Consider the following 26,026-nt stretch of genomic DNA (forward strand, 5'->3'; position numbering starts at 1 on the left):
GGCGAGGGTGGTGTTTTGGTCCCCCCCCTTCCCCGGAACCTCCCTCTCCTCGCGCCTCCGTTTCCGCGGGCGGGTGTTCCTGCCGCACCGGTCCCCCGCCATGGCAGCTGCGGAAGGGAAGGACCCGCTGGGCTTTTTCGCCGCTTACGGGGCCAGCGACGACAGCTCGGAGAGCGCGGGCTCGGACTCGGAAGGCGACGAAGGGCCCGGCTCGGGCCGCGGCGGGGAGGCCAAAGGGCCGCCGCCTCTGCCCAGGGGGAGCCCCGAGGGCAGGCCGCGCTTGCCCGGGCCCGACGAGCTCTTCCGCAGCGTCCACCGGCCGGCCTTCCTCTACAACCCGCTGCACAAGGAGATCGACTGGGAGAGCCGGGTCCTGCGAGCTCCCGAGGAGGTGGGTGGGGAAGGAGGGGAGGGCTGGGGGGGGTGTCGCTCTCCTGCAGCAGCAAGAGCCGGGCGACGAGGGGAGGACCACGCTGGGAAGACCTAACATCATATATCCCTATATATGGAGTTGTATACGGGACTCCTATATATATGGAGTTGTATACGGGAGAGATACACGCATGATGTGCATCCAGGGGTAAATAAAATGCTTTGGAGGGGCAGGTAAGCCCCCCCATAACCGACCACAACAGTGCATACACGCACACTATTTGAATGGCAACTTGGGAGGGGGGGTCACATATTTTATTGGGATGGCTGAAGGGACTTTGGCTCTAGGAGTTGGCTCCTATGTGTGCCTCACTGCCGGGGCCTGTAGCTTTTCCGGCTGCGGGTGCCCCTGGCAGTCTATACTTGTGTTTCTTGTGTCCTAAATTTATTTTATTAGGGAGGCTTGTGGCCTAAAAAGGTTGGTTTAGGGCTATTGGAGACCCTGGCTGGAGAAGGTATTTGAGACTTTTAGGCCCCACCTTGAGCATATACACACACAAATCTATCTTGAGTGTTGGTTTGCTTCATCGGATCTGTTATCCTGAGTTTCAGGTGCATATGGAACGCTGAAAAGTTGTGTGTGATGTTAATTACATTATAATCGATGGCTATGCATAATTGATGGCTACACATTAAAATAGTATCTAGATCAGTGGTTCCCAACCTTTTTTTGGCCGTGCCCCACCTAAGCATCTCTAAAATCCTGTGACATATACGATAATTATCATTATTCAAAAAGTGAACTCCTAGTCATGTGGAGGAAGCCTAAAAGGCCATTAACTTGGTTTAACTCATTCTCAAATTGCCCCCCTTTAAAATCAAATTGCCCCCCTGTGGGGCGTGTGCCACATGTTGGGAACCACAGATCTAGATATTCTGGTATTGACTGTTTGTCTGGGAACAGAAAGGGCTGTCATTGAAGGTCCAGCCATAGGGCAACAGCAATTGCCCCAGCAGCACTTGTCTCTTTACAACTTCTCAGTGTTAAATATTTTAATTTTTTATAATTATAAAAATAATTACTTTTTTTAATGAAAATCCTGTGTTGGTCCTTCCATCCTTCTAGGGGAAGGGGTGAGGATTCTGTGGACCTCCAGATACATTGGACTCCAGCTCCCATCATCCCTGACTATTAGCCATGGTGTCTGGAGCTGGTTGGAGTTGACACCGAAAAACATCTGGAGAGCTTCAGGTCCCCAATCCTTCCCTAGAGCCAGAGGCTGCTTTAAAGCCTAGCATTAAAGATACGGAACTCCTTGGTCAGTGGGGTTTGCTTTCTTGTTTGTATCCAAAATATGGAACTTATTTATCCTATTTGGGATGAAGATGGAGTATTTCTCCTAGATCAGGGTTGTTTTGTATTCCTTCTCCATTTATTCTTGTAATGAGTGACTTGGCTTATTTGCTTAAACCATTTTGATTTCTAAATGGCTTTGGCATTGATGATACTATGTTGCTGCTTTATTCATTCATCAGTGATACTGCTCATTCATTAGATGTTGGGTATATTTTCAGATATGAGAGCAAAACAACTTGTGCCCTGATTGCACCTATGCCTTTAAAATGCATTACAAGATACGTAGTCCCTGCACTTGGTCTTCTGACAGCACAGTATTTTAACCCAATGTGTTTACCCAAACAGCCTCCAAAGGAGTTCAAGGCATGGACGACACATGCTGTTCCGCCCCCTGAAACTTATAGTGTCAAAGAAACAAAGCCGCCGCCACCTCCTGAGCTCGATATGGCAATCAAATGGTCCAATATGTATGAAGATAATGGTGATGATGCTCCAAGAAATCCAAACAAAGTTAACTTCTTACCAGCAGAAGAGGAGCAAGAGCACGTAGAATCAGGTAACCCTTTGTATAAAAATAATTTGATTTAAATCTCCCCCGTGCCAGTTAGATACTTCCATCAATGCCAATTTGAATAGTATAGTTTTGAATCCAGGCATACTTTTAGCCAGCAATACATCCCGTGGCTTTTTCAGCAATGTAATAGTAAAAGCAGCATAGTTTTCCTGTTACAATTTTACACCTGAAGGTAGTTTGAGTTGTTTGTCATGGAATGCGGGGGCACAGGAAGTACAAGGCACTTCCTCTTTTTGCATGCTTACCTATAACAGAATCTTTGCATCTCCCCCTCAAGATGGGGATTGAATAGTGCAGGAAAAAACAGGGTGGGAGAGTGGAAGACATTCATTTTCATTATGTTTATGTCCAACTTTTCTTCTATTATCATGGAATCCAAGATGGCATACATGTGGTTTCCAGGTAGTCACAAGGCATCAGATCCAGACTTGCTTAGCATCACCAAGGCTGTATCTTCCTGTATTTTCAGACTACAGTGGTACCTCGGGTTACATATGCTTCAGGTTACAGACACTTCAGGTTATAGACTCCACTCACCCAGAAATAGTACCTCGTGTTAAGAACTTTGCTTCAGGATGAGAACAGAAATCTCACAGCAGTGGCACAGCAGCAGTGGGAGGCCCCATTAGCTAAAGTGGTGCTTCAGGTTAAGAACAATTTCAGGTTAAGAATGGACCTCCAGAACGAATTAAGTTCTTAACCCAAGGTACCACTGTATAATATCTATTTCTCTTCTTCCTCCTTCGCTTTCCTAACGTTCAAAGCCACTTTTGTCTGTTGGCTTTTACTGATGCGCGGGAGTTTCTGTTTTGATAATGAAGGTGTGTGTCATGTTCTGAGGTATTTTAAGTAGTTTCTTCCTCAGGACAATCCCTGAATATTCTGATACTAGCTCTTGAGTTTTTCATCGCTTAAATCACTGGAGGATATTGCTGCTTCTAATAAATGGTTTAACTTGCTATTTTAGATTTCTTTTGGACCCTTGTTTCCGTGTGTCCTTTTGGTTTGACTGCTATTCCTATTAAAGATGCAAGCTTTGACTAGAATGTTTAATATATAAAAATATACCTCCATTCTACCCCATGCTTAATTGGTGATGCTCACAAGTAGAAACTACTAGACTGTAGACCGTTACTGGCCACAGAGATGTGCCAGCACAATCTTCCCTGTACCAAACACTTTGTTTTTAAAAATTGTTGAACTGCTCTTACCATTAATTACCACTTGATGTTCAACTATATACTTTCCTGTAAATTAAGCCTATTGGATGTAATCCTACAGTCTGTTAAATCAGAAAACACACACTTCAAGGAATATCAAGTCCCTCCTCATTTTTTTCCAGGTTAAAAATATCCAATTCCTTTATTCAACCTTTCCTTATAGAACTTTTTTCTATACCCTTGATCAATTTTTGTTGCCATCTTCTGAACCATTCTATATCCTTCTTCCAAAGTATGTTGCCGAGAACTGAACGCATTATGCCAGATGAATTGAAGCCAAGCTTTTGTAAATGGGGCTTTAAAAACCTCCAGCTTATGCATATATTTGCATTTATAAATACTTTTTTATTTGAAGATGATGAAAAGGATGAACCTGCTTCGTTTAAGAAACGCAAGCTAGACCCTGAGGAGCAGATGAGAAAAAAGAAGCAGTGATGAATTGAACAAAAGTTTGACTGCTGACAATGTTGTTCTTGAACACGTAGAACGTCTACTGAACCTTGATTTCACCACTGGACCAGGGAGCAAAAAGCATTGCCAACCATACAGCACATTTATGGACTCTATTATTATACAGGAAATTATAGAATGCATTGATTGGTATTGTTTTAGATGTCATGTCTATAAACCCACAATGTTTCAATTAGAACCCTTTTAATGAAAACACAACCTTTTAGAATATTGTGGTAAATATTTGTGTGGGCTATGGAATTTCAGAGTGTTCTGTTCATTCATGAAACTGAAAAAAAATGTGAGAATTGTTTACTGAACTACCATTGGGGTAGAAGATATTTGTTTCTAAAATCAAGAAATGACATTTTAAAGGGGTGAATGTATTGTGGTGATGATAGTGATGCTATTTTGAAATGTATGTAAAATATGTAAATAGGTCACTGAAATAAAACTATATGTTTGGAAGTGTATCTGGTATCCTTACTCCAAAACTGACAAAAATGTGCATAATAAAAAAACTCCATAATTTCCTATAAATCAAGAATATCTGTGTTGAGTCACGCAAAGCTTTGTATATGTTTTTAATAGGATTTCGCCATGCCCCTGCCCCCTGGTGAGTTGTACTTTTCTTGCCATTTTTCATTTTTACCACCATAGATGTGCCATCTGACTTTTCTTCCTCAGACTCAGAAAAGGACTTTGTCTACAAGAAGGCATTGTTGGGCCGCAAGCAAGAAAACAGCAGATGGTTTGACAAACACACAGTGTTCCAAAATATCTGACATTTGCTATCTCAAACTCGGTTGCCTCACTCTGCCTAATTGTAAGTGTAGCCCCGCCTTGTTTTTTTTGAATTTAACCAACTAGTTGCCTTAAATGGTGTTGCAAGCTTTTGAGAGCCATCAAGCATCTCTGCAGCAGCAGCAGCAGCAGCAACAACAACATTTTTTATAACGTGTCTGCATATTCTTTTCTGAGAACAACGAGGAAAGTGAGGCGGATTATATGAATCAGACAATAGTTACACTTTATCCTGAGTAGTGTAGGAACCATTAAAAAAGCAACGACCCTTTTGTATTTAGATTTCTGTCATCTCTCAGTCATTCAGATTCTAAAGGATTTTTTTTTAACACAAGATGATAAAGTGAATAAAAAATAATTCTTTGTAGTGCAGTGGTGGAGAACCTTTAGCTTTGCAAGCCTCGTGAGAGCCTCTAGGCCTCCACATTTGGCTCACGAGGCTGTTTTGGCCAAGCCACACCTACCTGTCTCATCACCTGATCTCAGGTGCGGAATAGGTAAAGCTACGGTGAAGCTGAATTCAAAAGGAAATATTCTTCTTTGGCAGCCATGGCTTGAAGTCACCGCCTTTCCAATTTGGCACTTGAGTTCATTTCCATTCAAGCTTTGTCTGCTTCAGATTGAAATAAAAATCTCCTGGTGTGATACAGCATCAGGAGATTGACAAGGAGATGGCCCTGATCCAACAGAAAGCCAATTGTGCCCATGCTCTACTCTTGTAGCCTTGGTTTGGAGAAAAAGTGACAGGAAACCATTCCTTCAGTTTGTCTCTTCAAGAGACATAGCTGCCAGCTCTGAATATTTTTTTTTTTTTATTTTTGGTTATTGCTTAGTACCTATGACATTTTAACACTTTAAAATTCTTCACTTGAGTTGCAGTTTCTTGCAAGCATTTGTTAGGATGAACCCACAATTGCTCCTCCATCTGGTATCCAGGAGTAAGAAGAAATGCTAATTGGGTGCCTGTCTTCAGAGGTGCTGCTTATTCGTGCAGCATATGCTCTGGCTAAAAGGATAGATAAAAGTGGGTCTGACTTTTAAGAGCTAACTTGGGAGCTTTCGCCAACACAAAAAAGTGCTGACTGCTTGTGCTCAGTATGTTTGCAAGTGACAGATGTTCTCCAGGAGCCGTCTGTGTTCTCGGAGAACAATGAGTGTAGTAAATAACCCAGATCCTTGTGTTCTTTCAGGCGTCAAATGAGAATCACCAGTCAGCTTGGAAAGCAGACGTCTCTCCCCTCACGGACACGAAAAGGAGGCTCTGGACAAAAGTTGCCTACCAAAGGTCCCAGGTTCAGTCCTCAGCATCTCCAGGTACAACCAACAGAGAAATCTATCTGAAGCCCTGGAGAGCTTTTCTCCTTCTGTGTAGTGGACAATTCTATGGGGACAAGGGTGGTGCCGTGGTCTATAAACCACTGAGCCTCTTGGGATTGCAGATCGTAAGGTTGGTGGTTCTAATCCCTGTGACGGAGTGAGCTCCCATTGCTTTGTCCCAGCTCCTGCCAACCTAGCAGTTCAAAAGCACACCAGCGCAAGTAGATGAGTAGGTACCACTGTGGCGGGAAGGTAAACGGAGTTTCCGTGCGCTCTGGCACTCGTCACGGTGTCCCGTTGCACCTGAAGCAGTTTAGTCATGCTGGGCACGTGACCTGGAAAAACTGTCTGTGGACTAACACCGGCTCCCTCGGCCTGAAAGTGGAGACGAGCACCACACGCCAGTCAGATTTGGCTGGTCCAGGGTTCCTTTACCTTACCTTTAACTTTCTGAGCTAAATAAGCCATTTGTCACACTTGGCAGAAGGCAGAGGCCTCAGCCCTTGTTCCCTGTTGCAGTTCTGACTGCAGTACGTATTGTAGTGCGTTGAAGCATCATCCTCTTTGAGTTATAACGAGGCAAGCTGCAGACCAAGTCACCCAATTAAAAATGAGAACTGAATAAGCAAACCTTTCTGAAAAAAACAGCTGATAAAAGCAGCCCCTAAGTTGTAGAACTCTTTCCCCACAGAAGTCGGTCTAGCAACTTCACTATGCAGTTTTTGTCAAATGCTGAAGATGTACCACTTACCTGGCCCTGAGAGGTATGTATTTGAGGACCCACCCTATTTTCATGAGTTTAAGTTGTTTTGAACTGTTTCTTTTTTTAATGTTTCATTTTAAATTGCTATCACCTACTCTGGGACCTTTGGATGAAGGGTGGGTGGTTGTTATCATCATCATCATCATCATCATCCATAGTTTTTATTCTGCATTTCCTTGAAAGTCCACTAGGAGGTGCTAAATTGATGTTTTCCCATTTGAAGCAGCGCTTTTAATAGGGCAGGAATTTGTTTTGACTGAGGGGAGGAAAATAACTTTCCACTCAACTAACTCCTTGTGGAAGGTTGCACACCTGCTGCCTTGAATCTGTGCTCCCTCTGACCTGAAGCTTTTGTTTCTGCTTAACGGTCTTTGCAGCGTTCCGGTTTTTTTTTGTTTGCTCTAGCCAGTTGCTTGAAATGGCTTTTGTGTGTCTCAAGCGGCTGTGTTTGTATTTCTTCACCCAATAAATATGTTTAAATAGCCATGTCAGCCTTAAGTTATGGCTACTTATGGAGGTTGAAAACTGTGTTTTGGGGGTTCAGACCTGAACTCCTTATTTACATCTTCTATTTAGTGTCAGGGCACAGCTGGGTGCTCATAAAACCAACACTGGGGGAAAGAAGAGGCGCACACACAACATATCATTCTTGACAATTTGTCCTGCACAAACTATTTGTGCAACTGGAGCATCCAAAGCTTGAAGTGGAGCAAATACCAGATAGAAACGTACTGTATTTTTTGCTCTATAAGACTCACTTTTCCCCTCCTAAAAAGTAAGGGGAAATGTGTGTGTGTCTTATGGAGCGAATGCAGGCTGCGCAGCTATCCCAGAAACCAGAACAGCAAGAGAGGTTGCTGCTTTCACTGCGCAGCGATCCCTCTTGCTGTTCTGGCTTCTGAGATTCAAAATATTTTTTTCCCTTGTTTTCCTCCTCCAAAAACTAGCTGCGTCTTGTGGTCTGGTGCGTCTTATAGAGCGAAAAATATGGTACATTCTATTTGTGGATAGCTTTAAATTCGGGGTTGTTGTTATACTGTTTCAAAATATTTGCTCCAAATTTTGTTCTTTTGGGCATTTCCTGCACCACCCCTCTTCAGTGCCTCAGCTATGCATGTGCAGTTGGCACATTCTGGTTCTCTCACCCTGGAGTAAAGTTGCCTCACTCGATGTCAAGAAATGTGCGTGAGAGAAATTGCCTCTGTGTTGCGACTTAAAAGGCCAAAGGTTAACCAAAGCAGTTCACCCCCCCTGGGGCAAATGTCTCACCACCAGATGTCCCAGGAAGCAACTGCGGAATGTTAGATAAATCTCTGCGTGCTCCTGAACCATGAACTAGATTTAGATTTAAGCCAGTCTGCTTCCTTTTAAAGTCCATAAAACGAGCACTTAATTGTAATCAGGTTATTTGAGTCACATGGGTTTAGGTACTGAGGTTCATGTAAACAAGCCAGGACTAAAGAAATCCATTCATTGACTGAGCATTTTTATTCTGCACCTCTCTCGCTGTTTGACGGCTTGTAAACACAACAAAAACGCAACTGTTAAAATTTCAGCAATGTTGTTGATGATTTCATTAAATGACAGAGAGGAGGCAATCTAAACATTAGGAAGAACTTCCTGACAGTAAGAGCTGTTCGACAGTGGAATTTGCTGCCAAGGAGTGTGGTGGAGTCTCCTTCTTTGGAGGTCTTTAAGCAGAGGCTTGACAACCATATGTCAGGAGTGCTCTGATGGTGTTTCCTGCTTGGCAGGGGGTTGGACTCAATGGCCCTTGTGGTCTATTCCAACTCTATGATTCTATGATTATAACCATGGTTTGATTACTGGACGTTGAGGTTTTGGCTGAACCATATCCAATGTCCTAGTACATATTATTTCCTTTTTAAAACATGACTAGTCACTTTTCCGCTGTCATTGCACCAGACGCCGGCTGCGGAATTGGTTTTTGATGCTGGGTCCTTGGTTTTCTGGTCACGTGCTCCCAACTACATCCTACCACCTGGGTCTCACAAGATACTCTCGTCCTGAGATGGTCCGGCCTCATCCACAAGCCAAAAGTTACCAGGTGCAGTAGCTGGTACAGTGACACGGCTTGCGATCCCAGCATCTAGGATGTTACCCCAGTACAGCGATGGAGGACAGCCTAAGAACCTGCAGACGTCAGGTGTGTGTGGACAGCGAGCATGCTGGGAGTTTTCTATGTCAGAACTGCTCAGCTACCTCCAACCAGGACACTGTGTGCGACTCTCCTTACGGCTGATCTGGAAGCTGCAGTCGGTGCAGAAGGGTGCAATGAGATCGCAGAAGCGGTGGTCCTTTGAACAATGTGCAACGCCACTGCCTAAAGAACTGCACTGGCCGCCAGTGCGCTACCCAAACAAGTTGAAGGTCTTCAGGGGTAGGTTAGGCTGAGAGACGAGGCCACAAAGTGAGCAGCGGTTCAAACATGAAGCGTCCACACCCAAACAGTGCTCTAAGTGCACAACCACAGGAATTCCCTTGACTCCCAGATGCTTTGAAACTGTTTTCTGTATCTGAGAAACATGACTCTTCACATGGTGCCCTGATTTGATTTTTGTTGGGGGAGTTCACAGGTCCCAGTCCTTGAAAAGCTCCATTGCCATTGGTTGAGCTCATCAAAGGCGGCTGCATGCGGAGTCTGCACCTGCACCACTGAAGAGGAGGACAGCGGGAAGTGACTTAATTTTTATGCAAATGAACTGTGGTCCATCCGTATTTGGAAATCTGCCAGTCTCTTCCGCTTGTGGTGGCAGTCTTCGTTCTACCTCAGGGCATTCTTTCCCTTCATTTGTTCTGAAGAGTGAAGGATTTAACAGTTACCGTATTTTTCGCTCTATAACACGCACCCGACCATAACACGCACAGTTTTTAGAGGAGGAAAATCCGTAGGCATGCCACCCGTAGGCATTCCCTCCATAACACGCACAGACATTTCCCCTTACTTTTTAGGAGGAAAAAAGTGAGTGTTATGGTGCAAAAAATACGGTAGATGTAGCTTGCTGCTCCTCCAAGGGGACTCTTTTTTTTACTTCAGGCAATAAAAATACCCTTAATACTGTACTGTTTTATTTTCTGGCCAAGGGCAACTTACAGGGAATACTACGGATTCATTCTTTATGGGGAAGTGGACGCTGTGACTTGAGAAATCTGTAAGGATATTCTCATTCAGTCAATTACTTCTTTGGTTGCCCAAGCTGTCTGATATATATATATATATGTGGGACATTATACATATATACATGCATACACACACACACACACACACACACATATATATAAAACACACACACACACACACACACACATATATATATGTTATTATATGCTTTCGTAGATTTTCACGGGTACAGGAATGCAGGTTTTGGTGTCTTCGGGTGTCTTCCCGTGTAAGAGTCGGGGTGTCTGGGCGACGTTTCGACGAGGTCTCACTCGTCATCTTCAGGCTGGTGCTTTCGGCTTCTTGTTACTGGAACAGAGCAGAATCTGGTGTTTGAGTTCCTATAAATACTGTTGAGGGGTGTGGTGTATAGCCTCCAACGTTCTGGGCAGAGAGGAAGTTCCTAGATTAGTGTGCCTTTTCTTCTTTTGTTCCTTAATTACTTGAGGGATATCTTGAGTGATTTCATGAGTGATATTCTGAATACCACTTGGAATGTGTTGTCTTTTTGGCCCTCTCAGTTCTTTGTGGGAGTAGGGATTTCTCACTCTTATCTATTTGCTATACAGTTTTTAGAAGTTTCAGAAACCACAGTAGAAGCTTGCAGCCAAATAGTTGCTTCAGTTTGATATCTGAAAGCCCTGCTTCTTGACATCCACCCTTTTTCCTGTGTTCAATTCTATTTCCCCTCCTAGCTCTCTACTAACTGCTGGGGTGTCCATGTGTCCTATTTTACAGAGGACAGTCCCCTGTTTAAAGGGCTGCCGAGTCCAAGTCCAGTTTAAAGATAAAAACCCACTAGGTTGAGATAATTGTTTTTCAGCATTCATTAATGACCCACCCAGTGGTATTCAGAATATCACTCATGAAATCACTCAAGATATCCCTCAAGTAATTAAGGAACAAAAGAAGAAAAGGCACACTAATCTAGGAACTTCCTCTCTGCCCAGAACGTTGGAGGCTATACACCACACCCCTCAACAGTATTTATAGGAACTCAAACACCAGATTCTGCTCTGTTCCAGTAACAAGAAGCCGAAAGCACCAGCCTGAAGATGACGAGTGAGACCTCGTCGAAACGTCGCCCAGACACCCCGACTCTTACACGGGAAGACACCCGAAGACACCAAAACCTGCATATATATTATATATATATATATGGGCCATGTGATATACAGTGGTACCTCAGGTTACATACGCTTCAGGTTACAGACTCTGCTAACCCAGAAATAGTGCTTCAGGTTAAGAACTTTGCTTCAGGATGAGAACAGAAATCGTGCTCCGGCGGCGCGGCAGCAGCAGGAGGCCCCATTAGCTAAAGTGGTGCTTCAGGTTAAGAACAGTTTCAGGTTACGTACGGACCTCCGGAACGAGTTAAGTACTTAACCTGAGGTACCACTGTATTGCCTGGATACAGACTAACCCAGAGATTTTAGGGATACGTTGCCAAAATGTAACATGCAAACGAAAGCGTGGGTGATGATCGCAGCCAGAATCTATATTTAAAAGTAAATTGGAATGTGTTGTCTTTTTGGCCCTCTCAGTTCTTTGTGGGAGTAGGGATTTCTCACTCTTATCTATTTGCTATACAGTTTTTAGAAGTTTCAGAAACCACAGTAGAAGCTTGCAGCCAAATAGTTGCTTCAGTTTGATATCTGAAAGCCATGCTTCTTGACATCCACCCTTTTTCCTGTGTTCAATTCTATTTCCCCTCCTAGCTCTCTACTAACTGCTGGGGTGTCCATGTGTCCTATTTTACAGAGGACAGTCCCCTGTTTAAAGGGCTGCCGAGTCCAAGTCCAGTTTAAAGATAAAAACCCACTAGGTTGAGATAATTGTTTTTCAGCATTCAGCAGGAAAACTCAAAGGGTCCAGTTGGTTTTGTGAATCAGCACAAGGCTATGTGTTCTGCGTTAGATTCCAGCACAGCTTCCCCACATTTCTCAACATATAGAGACTTCACTGTGATTACAGTATGGGGATGATGGTGCCCTCTGTGTCTGCCCTGAGGGAGAGAGTATGAACAAGTCGCTGCCTCTTTTTGTTCCCTTTCTACTGCCCTCGCAAAGCATTCCCTGTTGGGCTACTTGAGCAGTCTTGGAACAAGATAAACTTAGCCGAAAGCAGTTATAGACGTCTTCTGTCTGTGGTGGGAGGTCTGAGGGAAAGGAATTTGGGAGAAGTATCAAAAGTTGAGGGAACTGGGATACAAGGGGAGGAAAGAACTTCCACTCCTCTCACTTGACTGATAGTCCTCACCCAGACAGTGGAAGCTAGTGGGATTCGGGGAATTGAAAAATTGCAAGTCTCTTTGTGGCCCAGAAAGAAGATAAACAGGAAATACCATGTGTATGTTTAGTGTAGGTGAACTCTCCACTTGAAGCCTCGCTGAGTTTTTCTGCAGCTGTTTGTGTACCCGAAGGGGAGGGGGGCGTTTAGAGAGAGAGAGTCAGAGAATGAGGCATGACATATGTATGTGTGAATGAATTCTGCCTTTGTACCCCCTGCTGACCACTTCCCTGCCCCTTTGTGGAAGAAAGATTCCCCACCTCAAGAAAAAACAGTAAAACTGTGTGCCCCCCATCACTAAACATCTAAATAGATATCTTACCACTTTAAGCAGGCTACCCCCAAAGAATCCTGTAAACTGTAGTTTGCCAAGGGTGCTGAGAGTTGTTAGGAGGTGACTATTACTTTTGTTACATGCTTCTGTCTTTTCTTTGTGTAATTACTCTTGGGATTAATATTATAACCAGGACATCATGCTCTTAAGCCACACTTCTGTGTCACTGCATTTTTGCATATTTGTATCAGTAGTGATGTGTGGAAGTGAGAGCTGGACCATAAAGAAGGCAGATCACCGAAGAATTGATGCTTTTGAATTATGGTGCTGGAGGAGACTCTTGAGAGTCCCATGGACTGCAAAAAGATCAAACCTATCCATTTTGAAGGAAATCAGCCCTGAGTGCTCACTGGAAGGACAGATCGTGAAGCTGAGGCTCCAATACTTTGGCCACCTCATGAGAAGACTCCCTGGAAAAGACCCTGATGTTGGGAAAGATGGAGGGCACAAGGAGAAGGGGACGACAGAGGACGAGATGGTTGGACAGTGTTCTCGAAGCTACCAGCATGAGTTTGACCAAACTGTGGGAGACAGTGGAAGACAGGAGTGCCTGGCGTGCTCTGGTCCATGGGGTCACGAAGAGTCGGACACGACTAAATGACTAAACAACAACAAATCAGCATTTTTTGCATAGAAAAGAGAGAGCCTGGAAGGTGCATTGGATTATTCTCGGTTGTTTCAGAATCACAGTGTGCCTGGCGTGCTCTGGTCCATGGGGTCACGAAGAGTCGGACACGACTAAACAACAACAAATCAGCATTTTTGCACAGAAAATAGAGAGCCTGGAAGGTGCATTGGATTATTCTCGGTTGTTTCAGAATCACGGTGTGGAACAGGGAGGGCAATGCTTGAAATAAAGTATTCGCACGGAACAAGTGGGTTTGATTAGAAAGAGAGGGTCATGACGGCACTCTACAAACTCAGTAGAGTGGAGAGAACAATCAGTATTAATGAAGAACATTGGTATGGGAAATGGTAACTTCAAGCCGTCCATTCATAAGCTTCAGATGGAGAATAGGAAGAGGTTTCTGAACAGTGGTGATGTCACAGAAGCAGAGAGCCACATGGCTTTCAATATATACAGAACTGGGACAGGTGATGACTATGGTTCCATTTTCATCGGTGTCTCCCTGACACTGCACCTGGGTCCAGAAGGATTCTTCTTCGCCTAGTATTCCAACCTAGTATTAGGTTGGCTTACCTCTTATCTCTGGCAGTAAGAGGTTGGGAGAGCCTCTGAGATGAGATATGGATGTTGTAGAATGCAAGAGGCCCTCAAAATATTTGTTGTAAGGCCACCTTCCCCAAACTGGCACTCTTCAAATCTTTTTTTGGACTACGACTGCCGTCCGTCTCAAGTAGCACAGCTAAGGCTGGTGGTCGTGAGTTGTAGCCCCAAACTGTAAGATCCTAGGTTGGAGAAGGCTGCTCTAGAAGATTCTCTGTGGCTCCACACTCATCACAATGTTGGATAATAAAGGCATCTTCCCCTGGTTGGCTTGGGTGGCAAAAACCCCCAGCCCCTTGTCATCTTCTCTTAGAGCATGTGGCTAACTGAACTGCTCCTTGAATTGCATTGTGTTACTTATCTGGCATGAGACAGCGCTGGTATCTTCTGATTCTGGCATGCTGCAGTTTGATGAGTTTAATGATTGATTCCCACCCACCCCATCTCTGTCCTCATGGCAATGTGGCATATTGTATGGTGTAACACTGGGTTGCTGAAGGCTGGATTCTGCCTTTAGGGCAGGGATGATATAACCTTTGGCAGTAGGAGCCAGATAGATAGATAGATAGATAGATAGATAGATAGATAGATAGATAGATAATTTATTACGGTCAAAGACCAGCTCGCATGGCAGTAGGAGCCAGTGTGCATGTTCCATTTACCTGAAGCCCTGTAAAATGCCTGACTATATCGCATAATGGACATTTCTATGCAGAATAAATTTATCTTTACCAATTTCTTCTTATCAGCAAATCTCAGGCTCTGGTTCCAAAGAGAGTGTGGCTTGTTAGGGAATCCGTTTGCGTAATGTGTTTATCCGAAGATCGTTGCAGGAGCAACCTTATTCTTGGAAAACCATGCCTGAGTCAGTTGTAAAAAAATAAAATGGTTTCCTTGCTCTGAGTGTTCTTCAGCTGAAAGCAAAGCATTTGGGGTGCGGGATATGGCTTATCAATATCATTTCCCCTCAAACCACCACAGGGATTTGCCTAGAACATATGCCATTTAAAAAATAAAAATAAATAACCAGCAGTTGCTTAAAGGTTTTCAAAAGCCACACTTACTCTTTCAGGGATTTTTGTTGTTGACATAGGTGGTTGGCTTCTCCTGGGGAGTTTTCTCTGCTTGCTCTAACAGTTAGGAGGAGGGAAGCTACCAAACAGGCCCGGCAGGTTACAGCTGCCTAAGACAGTTGTGTGTGTCTCCCAAGATTCTTCCTTTCAAGGCCTGCAGGCTTTGACCTGCTAATAGGTGCCCAAACAGGGACCTATCCATCACACAAATATGCAACAACATCAAGTCAGAAAGACTTGCAATGTAGGGATTGCCTCTTTTATCGCACAGTTCAGCCTGTTCAATAACCGTGTGACACAACTGGAATATGCTTAGAACAACGTGTATAGAGTTGTTAACCCAAGAGCTGGCAAGCGTGGAATAAGTTCTGTATTTTTCTTTGTCTCTCCCCCTCTCCCCATTTTTTTAACATAGATTGTAAATTACATTATCCATTGACTTCCCATCCTCCCTTTCCATATTTATTACCCTTGAATGCTGCATATTTCACATATACTATTTAACCAAATTGTCTTAATAATTCACACTATTGCTCATATTTCATCTCACCATAGGTAAAGGTACCCCTGCCCGTACGGGCCAGTCTTGACAGACTCTAGGGTTGTGCGCTCATCTCACTCTATAGGCCGGGAGCCAGCGCTGTCCGCAGACACTTTCGGGTCACGTGGCCAGCGTGGCAAGCTGCATCTGGCGAGCCAGCGCAGCACACGGAACGCCGTTTACCTTCCCGCTGGTAAGCGGTCCCTATTTATCTACTTGCACTTAGGGGTGCTTTCGAACTGCTAGGTTGGCAGGCGCTGGGACCGAACGACAGGAGCGCACCCCGCCGCGGGGATTCGAACTGCCGACCATGCGATCGGCAATTCCTAGGCGCTGAGGTTTTACCCACAGCGCCACCCGCGTCCCCTTCATCTCACCATAGTAGTTCTTTAAATACACAATAAAAGGTCTCTAGTCCTCAAGGAATTTTTCATCATTTGGGTCTCTGCTGTTAACCTTGCCAGTTCCACGAATTCCATCCTTGTCAAAAGCCAGTCTTCCTTTGTTGCAACTTCTCCGTCCTCCTTTCTTTGGGCATACAGTATTCATGCTGCTGTCATTATATACATGAACAAATTAATTTTTTACTACATCGTTATCTATAATTCCTAAAAGAAAAGCTTTGGGTTTCTTGGGAATCATCAACTTGAACATCTTTTTAATTTCATTATACATCATATAATGAGTTATATTCTCATAGTATATCATATATCCCAGGCTTCCTCAACTTTGGACCTCCAGATGTTTTGAGACTACAATTCCCATCATCCCTGACCACTGGTCCTGCTAGCTAGGGATCATGGGAGTTGTAGTCCCATAACATCTGGAGGGTCGAGGTTGAGGAAGCCTGATGTATCCCAATATACATCATATAATGAGTTCTGTATTTTTCATACGGCTTTGTAAACTGCAGGAATTCTCATACCTGATGTCCAATACACACACACCCCTGATGTGTTAAGAACATTCTTGGAGAAGCAGGCTGCTTATGATTTCTCTTATATCATGCCTCTGCTTTTACCTGCCCTCCATCCCAGCAAGTTTTTTGAACTTCCTAAACAATGAGGCAGCAGGGACAACCCTTAGTAAAAATAAAAATCAGGTTTTGTGCCACAGTGGCCTATGCGACATTCTTTTCCTTTTGTGGCTTCGGGTCCAAAGAAAACAATAACATCACCCTCATTCCCCACAAGTATCACCCAGATACCATTTGGGATTTCCTTCTGTAATGCTGCCCTCTAATTGCATTTTTTTTAAAACCAGCCTTCCCATTCTTATGCTCCACAAGTTGACGTGGTCAGCAAACATAGAGGTCAGTTTTGGGATCAGGACTTCTCTTACACCCCACATCAAGTTATACAAGTTATACACCCCAGATCAAGTTATACAGGCAGGGGTGTTGCTACAGTACTTCAAGGACTTTGGGCAAATTAAGAAGGCAGGTGGCTGGTTGGGGGTCCCTACAGGGCAAAATTTACACCCACACCCCTGGGTGATTCCCAGGTGCATTCTTCAGTCTGAAGGTTTCCTGTATCTTAGGGTTTCTATTTGCTTTCAAATCAAGCCATGCTTCACCCCACCCCCTCCTCAAATGGCAATACAGTGGAGCAGTGTTTGTGTTCAGCATTATACACTGCCTGCTGAAGGGTTAAACAGCACGAGAAGCAACCATATGCACTCCAGATCACAGATGACAAACCATTTTTCAAAAACGACCGTCAGCGTTTCCTAACCCATCTGTTTCCATCTTTGGCAGAAAGGGAGACCTGCTTTTTTGAAAAACTTAAGAAATGGGTTTTAATTATTAGTATTAAGAGACGTTCTAAAAATATTCCAGCTGTTGCAAGCCTGAAACAAGCTATTCAGCAGCGAGGCAAAGTGGACCGTTTGTGAGCTTGCGGTTTCTGGACTCCAACCCTAATCTTCCAAACAGCATATGAGTTTATAAACAGATTAGTGCATATGTGGTATTTCCCTGCCTCCCCACCCCCACCCCCCAAAAAAATTATTGAAATGTTGCCAGTGCTTTTGGAATGAATAGGAAAGATTATGCCAAGAGAGATGTCTGGGAAATCAAACTATTAGAGCAGAGATTAGAATAAACCAGTGCTTTTATCCATAGGAGGAATGCAAATATTTTGAATATCTTTGACCTCTAAAAATTCTCAACAGCAATCACCATCTGAAGACCAGGCTTACTGTGAGGTTAGGGTGGGGCGGGGGGTACAGAACCCTTCACAGACCTGATTGCATGTATACAACAGAGTCAGCTAAATATATTTATCTAGGATGGAAAATCTTAATGCCGTTGCTTCACGCTTCTCATGCAGACCCTCCAAATGTCCTATTTTCCAGGGACAGTCCCAGATTTACAGAAGACGTCCTGGTTTCTGATTTGATCCCAGAATGTCCTTAGGATATCCCTATTTCCACCAGAGAAATGTTGGAGGGTAAGGAGTTTTTCAACCCCCAAGGAGATAATTAACTATACAACCTTTCAAAGACACCCAAAGGCAGCCCTGTATAGGGAAATTTTTAATGTTTCTTTTTGTTTGTATATATGTTGGAAGCTGCTCAGAGTGGCTGGGGCAACCCAGTCACATGGACGGGGTATAAATAATAACATCGTTGTTGTTGGGATGGTGGTGGTTGTTTAATAGGCCGTCCCTATTTTCATCAGAGAAATGTTGGAAGGGAAATGTGTGTGCGCGTGGTTCTATTGTGACTCTTATTTCCATGATTTGAGAGCTGCTTAGGCAGAAGCTCTTTAATTAGTTGATTGCCATGTGTTAGGGTAACGGGGTTCAGTAAACAAAGCAGGAGCTCAAATGCCTTTAATGGTTGCAAAGAGGGGACTTCTGACAGGTGCTGCTTTGCAAAGCACTGCAGCACTCTGATGGGAGAAGCTTCCCTGTTCAGTCTTTTCCTTTAACTGCAGCTTTCAAAAGCACACAAACACTCTCCGGTGTTGTATTTGGCAACTCAGTAGCAGAGACCTAGCCTTAGCAAACCCCTCAAAGGTCACCACAAATGAGCCACGTGCCATAAACTAATAAAGTCAGCACTGTCCTCTTTTAACCCTACTCTGAAGCCCCAGTGCAAATCTCAATTGTGCCATCACTTCAGAAGGTGGCCTTATAGGCAGCAAAATGTTTTATCCTTCGTAGCTTCTCTTCTGTGATACGGAGGTGATAACATTGGCCTACTGACAGCTGTTGTAAAGAGAGCGGAGATAATGTATTTGAAGAGCTGTGAACTCCCTAAAAGGGTACAATACAAATGGCTATCTGTTCTTAGAAGCTACCCTGCTGCACACACAAAAGACTTTCTGTGCAACTATTTATACTCTGATACCTAAAATGCTTTTCCAGCCCTTTGCTTTGGCACAGAAGCACTGGCGTTGCATATGCAAGCAATAAACTTGTGTGCTCATAAAGGGTTCCCCCCCCTCCCATTCTGGTTTCGGTAAAGAAATACTCCCCCCCCCACGCTTTAAAACCACTATGTGTATGTCTAACATAGCTGTGACTCATATGTGAAATATTTCATTTGTTTAATTGCATGGCAGAGTAAACAGACGTAGAATTCCATATGCCTCCAGGCAGTCTGAGTTTAAGCTTTGGACTTTGCTTGCTTGCTAGCTTTTTACTTCTCTCTCTCTCTCTCTCTCTCTCTCTCTTCCTCTCTTTCTCTCTGCCTCTTCCTCTCTTTCTGTTGGCTTTACAGCCTTTCGATGTATATTACTGAAACTGCCCATATGCAGCTCATGAATATACTCCCTAATTAGCAAATGACGAAATACATACAGCCACAGAAATGGTTCCCCCTTCAAGCTCTCGTATAAAACTGCGAAGATATATCCACAGTCTTTTGTACAACTTTTACAAACTTTTTTTTGAAGGGGAGTGGGTTTGGAAACATGGTGATGATGATGGCGACGACTTGTTCTGGCTCATACCGCAGTATAACCCTTCTCATTCACCTAAACAGAGAGCAGCATATGGTTTTCGGCGGTATAAATGCTCCAGGCGATGCTCTCGCCGCCATAGCTACATTCTCTTGTTCAGCTTTGAATTACTTTTTTGTTTATTAAAGAGAACTAAGCCTGGAGAGCTCAGTTGATTAGAGTGTGGTAATGATAAATGCCAAGGTTGCAGGTTTGGTCCCCGTATGGGACAGCTGCATATCCCTGCGTTGCAAAGGGTTGGACTAGTTGATCGTCTGGGTTGATCCTTGCAACTCTAAATTCTATGATTTTATGACAAGCAAATGTGTGTGTGTGTGGTCATGCACATCTCACGGGGTGCAAGACTAAAAAACACACAAGAATAGGGCAAAAACATTACCCATGCAGAAGTGAGAGGTATTAGTAGACTTGGGGGAGGCCCAAAGTTTGTAGGGACACAAAATAACGAGAAAAAAGTACAAATTGGGGCTAGAATCCTAAAACATCCCAATACGGATAAATATAATGTCTGTAGGGGGGGGGAGCTGGTATCTGGGTTGAAGTGGGAATAGAATGAAGTGACTGGGATGGTCAGAAGAAAGAAGAGATGATGATAGAAAGTGTGGAATGACCCCGCTCTCCATCTCTACTGATAGATCGTTTCCTGGCTCACAGTGAAAAGTTGTTTTCAAATGTCCTGAGGGATGGAAACAAGAACTGTCCATACAAATCAATTGAGAAATTGACGTATCCAGGATTGGGCCCCAGTGTGTATCCCCCATCCCCTCATAAATCAAAACAAAACAAAAACTAAAGGTAGCAGCAAAAGGGGTAAAAATCCTGCTTTTTCAAACTCGCTGATTATTTAATGTTGTTTCTTTTTTTTGAACCTCGCTAATGCACATTTCAAAGCAAATACAGTTCATTATCCACACTGAACCGTGTAGCAGAGCAGATGCTGAGTGCTTTACAATACCTTGGCAGTGTTACTCTGCAGTACCCTGTTGCAGGTTGGGCAGAAACTGGGAGAATCCAGAAATCTGGCAATGCTGTCTGCTGTTTTTTTATCCCTATGCTGTCGGTTGAGCCAGTGTGCATCAATCCAGCAGGGCTGTTCATTGTTACACCCCTGTGGCAGGCCGGAGGCCTGCGCCGCAAGTAGCTTCCACTAGCCAGGCAACTGCGCTCCACTGTTAACGCTGCAGGTCAGAGGTGGCGCTGAGGCTGATTTGGATTCCCAGTCCCAAAACACCCCACACCTCTCAGGTTGCAGCAAAGGTCAGGTTACTCAAAATGCCTCCTCAGGCTGCATGCTGAAACCTCAGGCTCTGTTGACTTGCGTGCAAACTGTTTGCTCTTTTAACCGGTCAAAACTTTTTTTTTTTAAAAAAATACATTTTGTACACGGCTTAACATCCAAGTTAGAGCAGGGGCCTCCATGCTAATCCCCCGCCCCCAACCACAGGCTCAGGTAACACCCCTCCCTATGGCAGGAATATACTGCAATATTGTGTTGTGGTCTGCCAACTAGTTTATACTAAGGCTGCACATACACCATACATTTAAAGCACATTGGAAGCATGTTACCCATCCACCCCAACACACACACACACACACACACGAATTCTGGGAACTGTAGTTTGATCCTCACAGAGCTAGAATCTACAGCACCCTTAACATACTACAGCTCCCAGGATTCTGTTGAGGAAATAATGTGCTTTCAACATATGGTGTATATGCAGCCTAAGAATGAATCCACTCTCGAAGTTCTATGCATGCCATCTCCAGTCCTTCCTGTTTTGGTCCCACCCACTTTTTCTGTTGGCTCTGCCCATCACTGGAATGCAGTTCCTGGAAGGATAGGTAAAGGGACCCCTGACCATTAGGTCCAGTCGTGGCCGACTGCGGGGTCGCTTTATTGGCCGAGGGAGCCAGCGTACAGCTTCCGGGTCATGTGGCCAGCATGACTAAGCCGCTTCTGGTGAACCAGAGCAGCGCACGGAAACACAGTTTACCTTCCCGCCAGAGCGGTACCTATTTATCTACTTGTACTCTGACATGCTTTCGAACTGCTAGGTTGGCAGGAGCAGGGACCGAGCAACAGGAGCTCACTCCGGCAAATCCTAGGCTCTGTGGTTTAACCCACAGCGCCAATCTGTGGGCTAAAAAATGTCCTCCACTCCTGATGCACATAATACTAAGCTAGCTCTTCAGGGTTTCAGGCAGGACTCTTCCCCATCCCGACCTGCTTTCAAGCAGCTTCCTGTGTTCCTACTCTGGGCTAAATGCAACAGCACCAGCAAAAACCTTAAAAAGCAAAACTCCAGCTAAGAATCGGCAGCCGGCCAAGCAGACATACCTGGTTGAGTAGATATGAGAATCAACCTTCAACGACCTGCTCTTTTTGTCCCAAGGCCATTTAATATTGACTATAATCTGGTCAGCAAATACAGGGGCATTGTTAATAGTATGCAGAATTTCTATTTTTATTTTAAATGTAATATGCTGTAGATAGCTGAGTAAAGCACAACGAGTGATTTTAAAATCAAGATCAATTTAAAAACAGAGCAGAACACCAGTGTCATTGAAATTTCGTTGTTGTGCACAAGTTCAAAAAGGCTCAGTTTGCATAAAGGGATATGCTGAGACAGAACTGACCCTGGAGAAGGAGAAGCAAGGTCACTCAGAGTTGTTTGCCAGCCGTCTTGAACAAGCCACTTTAATTTTTCCTTACCTCAATCGAAATTAGCCCTCAGGCAGGTGTCCTTGCTTTCTGTTCAATATCAGCTGCGGGACTTAAAACCACTTACGCTGGAGTAATTCCTACAGCTGGGAATGAAGCACAGCCAGTGGGTCAAGAGACTTAAACCAGTTTGCATGTGAGCTTTTTGTTGTTCTTCCTTTGCCACGGAGTTGTGCTTTGCCGAAGACTTTTATCACTGCAAGCGTCTTGAATTTCAGGCCTATGGCAGTCATTAATATTCTCACTTCGTTGGTGCCATATCTGATAGCTGAGGCGCCCAAAAAATGCAAGCGAGCGGGGACTGAAATCTTACTTGCATCTTATTAGAGAAGTATCTGATTGAATCTGTACTGAGGCATTTAGCAGCATTATTTTAATGTAACTATGAGTAAATCAAAACACAAGGTCCTGAGATGAATTTCAGAATTGGCAAGCATTATTTCCTGGATTGCTGTTGGAGGCCTAATTTTTACAGTACCTGTACAAGAAAACACTAACACAGTTCTAGAATACTTGGCTTCAGTCCGTTCAACACAGGACCTCAATGGGACCTGATTTTTAAAAAATTAAATTTATTTGCAAATATAGGGTAGTGATTTTTTAAAGTGTTTTCTGCTATCACCAGTTTGCTGGAAGCAATCTGCTAAGTCACAGAGCGATCCTATGAAAGTTCATAAACTTAGGCTACACAAAGGAATCCTGTTCATGTCTACTCAGAAGTAAATTGCATTGAATTCAATGAAACTTGCTCTCCGTCTCAGGCAGGTGTGTAGAGGATTGCAGAAGTCTCCAACTGGAATCAAAGGGACTTAAACATGCTTATGTTTGGATCATGTTCCTATACATTAAGCTGTGCTTACAAACTGAAGTTACCACTTGTTGTCCTGTGCCCATGTAAAAAGTCCATAGCTGAACAAACTTACTGGGAAGTTCCATTTTATGGCAATGGGATCATTTCTTAATAATCATTTGTTGCTATCTATTGGGTAGCAATTGACTATTGGTTGCACAACAAGGTTTTTAAATTTTGTTTAATGCCAAATCATCGTAAAGTGATATCTTGATGCTCTAGTGATGCAAAAGGAGTAACATGTCATTTGTTCCCACTGTCTTCAGTTAAGTGAAGGAATGTGCCATATGTCTGCTCTGAGGTGGGGGATATCAGGAAAACCCCAGAACAGTGTGCAGAACAGATCATTTTGTCTGGCAAGCTGCTATGCTTGCGCAGATGGAACATCTGTCATAGTGTGGCGCTGAATTCCAGCCGCTGATTTTAATATTGCATTTAAAAATTGTTGTAACCCACCCTGTGAAATTCTGGTGAAGGCAGGCAAGACATTGAATGACAGATAAATAATGCTCTTGGGTCCTCCTTGGTTTTGCGCCGTGTGTTCCAAGGCTGGACTCCAGCTCATGTTGAAAGCTCTGGCTATGCAAAGCAAGATACCACACTGTTTCCCGCCCTAGTTATAAAATAATTATTGTGCATTGGATCCCCCTTCTCCTTGATCCCACTTTGTGCAGTTGCCTCAACTAACACCACACCAAAAACTAAAATACCGATCGTAGCTATTCAGATGTGAATGGCAAATATTTTTTATTTGGTTAGAAGCACTTTTTTCTTTGTTGCTGTATCAAGTATTCCAGTCCCACCACTGAAAAGAGGTTCTGGGCTACATCCTGGCTTGGGAAACCCTTTTGATCTGTGCTACCTTTTTTTCAATATGCCGTATTTTTGTTAATGTTGTGTTACATTGATAAGCCTTTCTTTCACCCCACGGGGGCACCCTAACACCAAGTCACAAAAGAACGGAACCATTCACAAGTAAGCAACATTAATTTTCAATATGTCACTGCTTTGACATTCCTGTTACCAAAATGTCAGAGTAAATGCTGACATGGTTTGCTAACATCTACTGTCTAAGCACTAACCTTTGATGAGCAACTTCAGGGCCTCTTTTCTCCCTTCCGTTGTGTTTTTTCAAACATATATCTAAAGTGGACTTGGACCAGACAGCCTTCACATAAACTGCTGTCCTCTGTAAAGTGGGATACAGTACATGGTCACCCTACATGAAAGCAAGGTGTGTTATCAGCTCCTTATGAGTGGATCCATAATTCATCCATTGGCATACATCATCACCATACTGAATATTTTTCAGCCCTGTTTCAAAGATACGTTATTAGGTTAATAAGATTCTAATTACAGTGGTACCTCGGGTTAAGAACTTAATTTGTTCCGGAGGTCCATTCTTAACCTGAAACTGTTCTTAACCTGAAGCACCACTTTAGCTATTGGGGCCTCCAGCTGCCGCCGCGCCGCTGGAGCACGATTTCTGTTCTCATCCTGAAGCAAAGTTCTTAACCCGAGGTACTATTTCTGGGTTAGCGGAGTCTGTAACCTGAAGCGTATGTAACCTGAGGTACCACTGTATTTCCCCCATCCCATCCAGGCTATCCCTGTTGTGAAAGAAAACAAAGACACAGAGCAATGTTTTCCTTCAAATGTCAAGGGAAAGATACGGTAGGTTGAAGCCATTATTTGTCCCACGGAAAGATCAACCACCTTTTTGGCTTATGAAAAAAATGGCTTGGGATTTTTCTTTTAAAGAAACATACTGGGTTCAGCATTTATCCGGTAGATGGAATACTTCTAATACTTATTTTGAGAAAATGTACATCGTGTTGTACTTTTATGCTTAGGTCTGCATCTTTGGATTAGTTGGGGATATATTTACAGGGTTGCATTGCAATATGAATACTGAAGGATACTTCAGTCTCAAAAATGGGCATGTGAATGAAATGATGACCCCTGGTGACACAATCTGGTCCCTTGGCACCATTTACCATGTAGCTAAGGCCTTGGATTACATAAAACGTTTCTACCAGCTGATGGTAAATCAGTGTGCTGCAGGGAGTTCTGGGAAGATAGAGTGTATTCTGCAACAAAAGGGCTTGCATAAAGGCTACTCATTTTCAAGAAGGGACATCTGGCATCCCTATTTCAATGTCTTCAATCAAACAAGCTCCCAAGATGAAGTTGTGTTAGTGGGAGAACACTGACAGAATTTTTAAGATCAGCGGTTCAAAAGGCTCTTCTTCAAAAACCACTTTGTGACCAATTCCACAGCACGTTTTCTTCTGTTATACGAGACCAGCTGTTGCACTTGTTTTCTCTTCTCCTTCCCTATCCTCACACAAAAGCAAAGAAGGGAAAAATGCTCTCTGTAGCTCCACTAACCCCTGTTGCTTCATTGTGTTTTTCTGCAATGCTTGTTGAGAAATACTGGATACAAGAAAAAAGAAATAATCAATAGAAAATGCTCACAAGTATATTACATAGTTATTTATCACATTTAAACATTATTATGAGTTTTAAACAAAACCATAACAGGCGATGCTCAACATTAGCCATACCCAGAGCTGATGCATTCAGATCAATGGATTTAAGTAAATTAAGTCCATTGGTTTGAAAGAGTAGGGCTGCAGGCACACCACCCATTTAAAAACAGAACTTCCTCCAAAGAATCCGGAAAACGAGCCACAATTCCCAGAACTTTTAACAAGCTACGGGTCCCAGGATTCCCAGGTTACGTGTTTTAAATGTGCTTTAAAATATAGTGCATATACAGCCAAAGTGATAAGTAGATGTAATCCAATGTGCTTAACAGTCATTATGGATATTGCTCACCATGTGTTAATTTAAGGAATGTTATGTGATAGAAGAAATATATTTTTTTAAAAAACCACATTGATTTCCATGCCCTAAGTAATTGTTTTTATTCTCTAACAAACAGCCCAGGTATAATACCAATCTATAATAACATTAGTCCC

At 43.5% G+C, this 26,026-nt stretch overlaps 1 protein-coding gene across 1 annotated transcript; it reads left to right on the top strand.

Moving 5' to 3' along the window:
• On the top strand, nt 1-4,444 carry LOC309535172 (UPF0690 protein C1orf52 homolog). The gene is made up of 3 exons (XM_082228015.1): nt 1-391; nt 2,075-2,285; nt 3,879-4,444. The coding sequence occupies exons 1-3, from the start codon at nt 101-103 to the stop codon at nt 3,956-3,958; spliced, it is 582 nt and encodes a 193-aa protein (XP_082084141.1). The 5' UTR covers nt 1-100; the 3' UTR covers nt 3,959-4,444.
• The last annotated feature ends 21,582 nt before the right edge of the window (nt 4,445-26,026 follow it).

The sequence above is a fragment of the Podarcis vaucheri genome (assembly GCF_965113315.1).
Source record: "Podarcis vaucheri genome assembly, chromosome: 6".
NCBI classification, from domain to species: Eukaryota; Metazoa; Chordata; class Lepidosauria; order Squamata; family Lacertidae; genus Podarcis; species Podarcis vaucheri.

Excerpts from the sequence above, each read along its gene's own strand:
- LOC309535172 (XM_082228015.1), top strand. The coding sequence starts at position 101 with ATGGCAGCTGCGGAAGGGAAGGACCCGCTGGGCTTTTTCGCCGCTTAC. Across the intron at positions 392-2,074 it reads TCCTGCGAGCTCCCGAGGAG|CCTCCAAAGGAGTTCAAGGC; the intron begins GTGGGTGGGGAA and ends TTACCCAAACAG. Across the intron at positions 2,286-3,878 it reads GCAAGAGCACGTAGAATCAG|ATGATGAAAAGGATGAACCT; the intron begins GTAACCCTTTGT and ends TTTTATTTGAAG.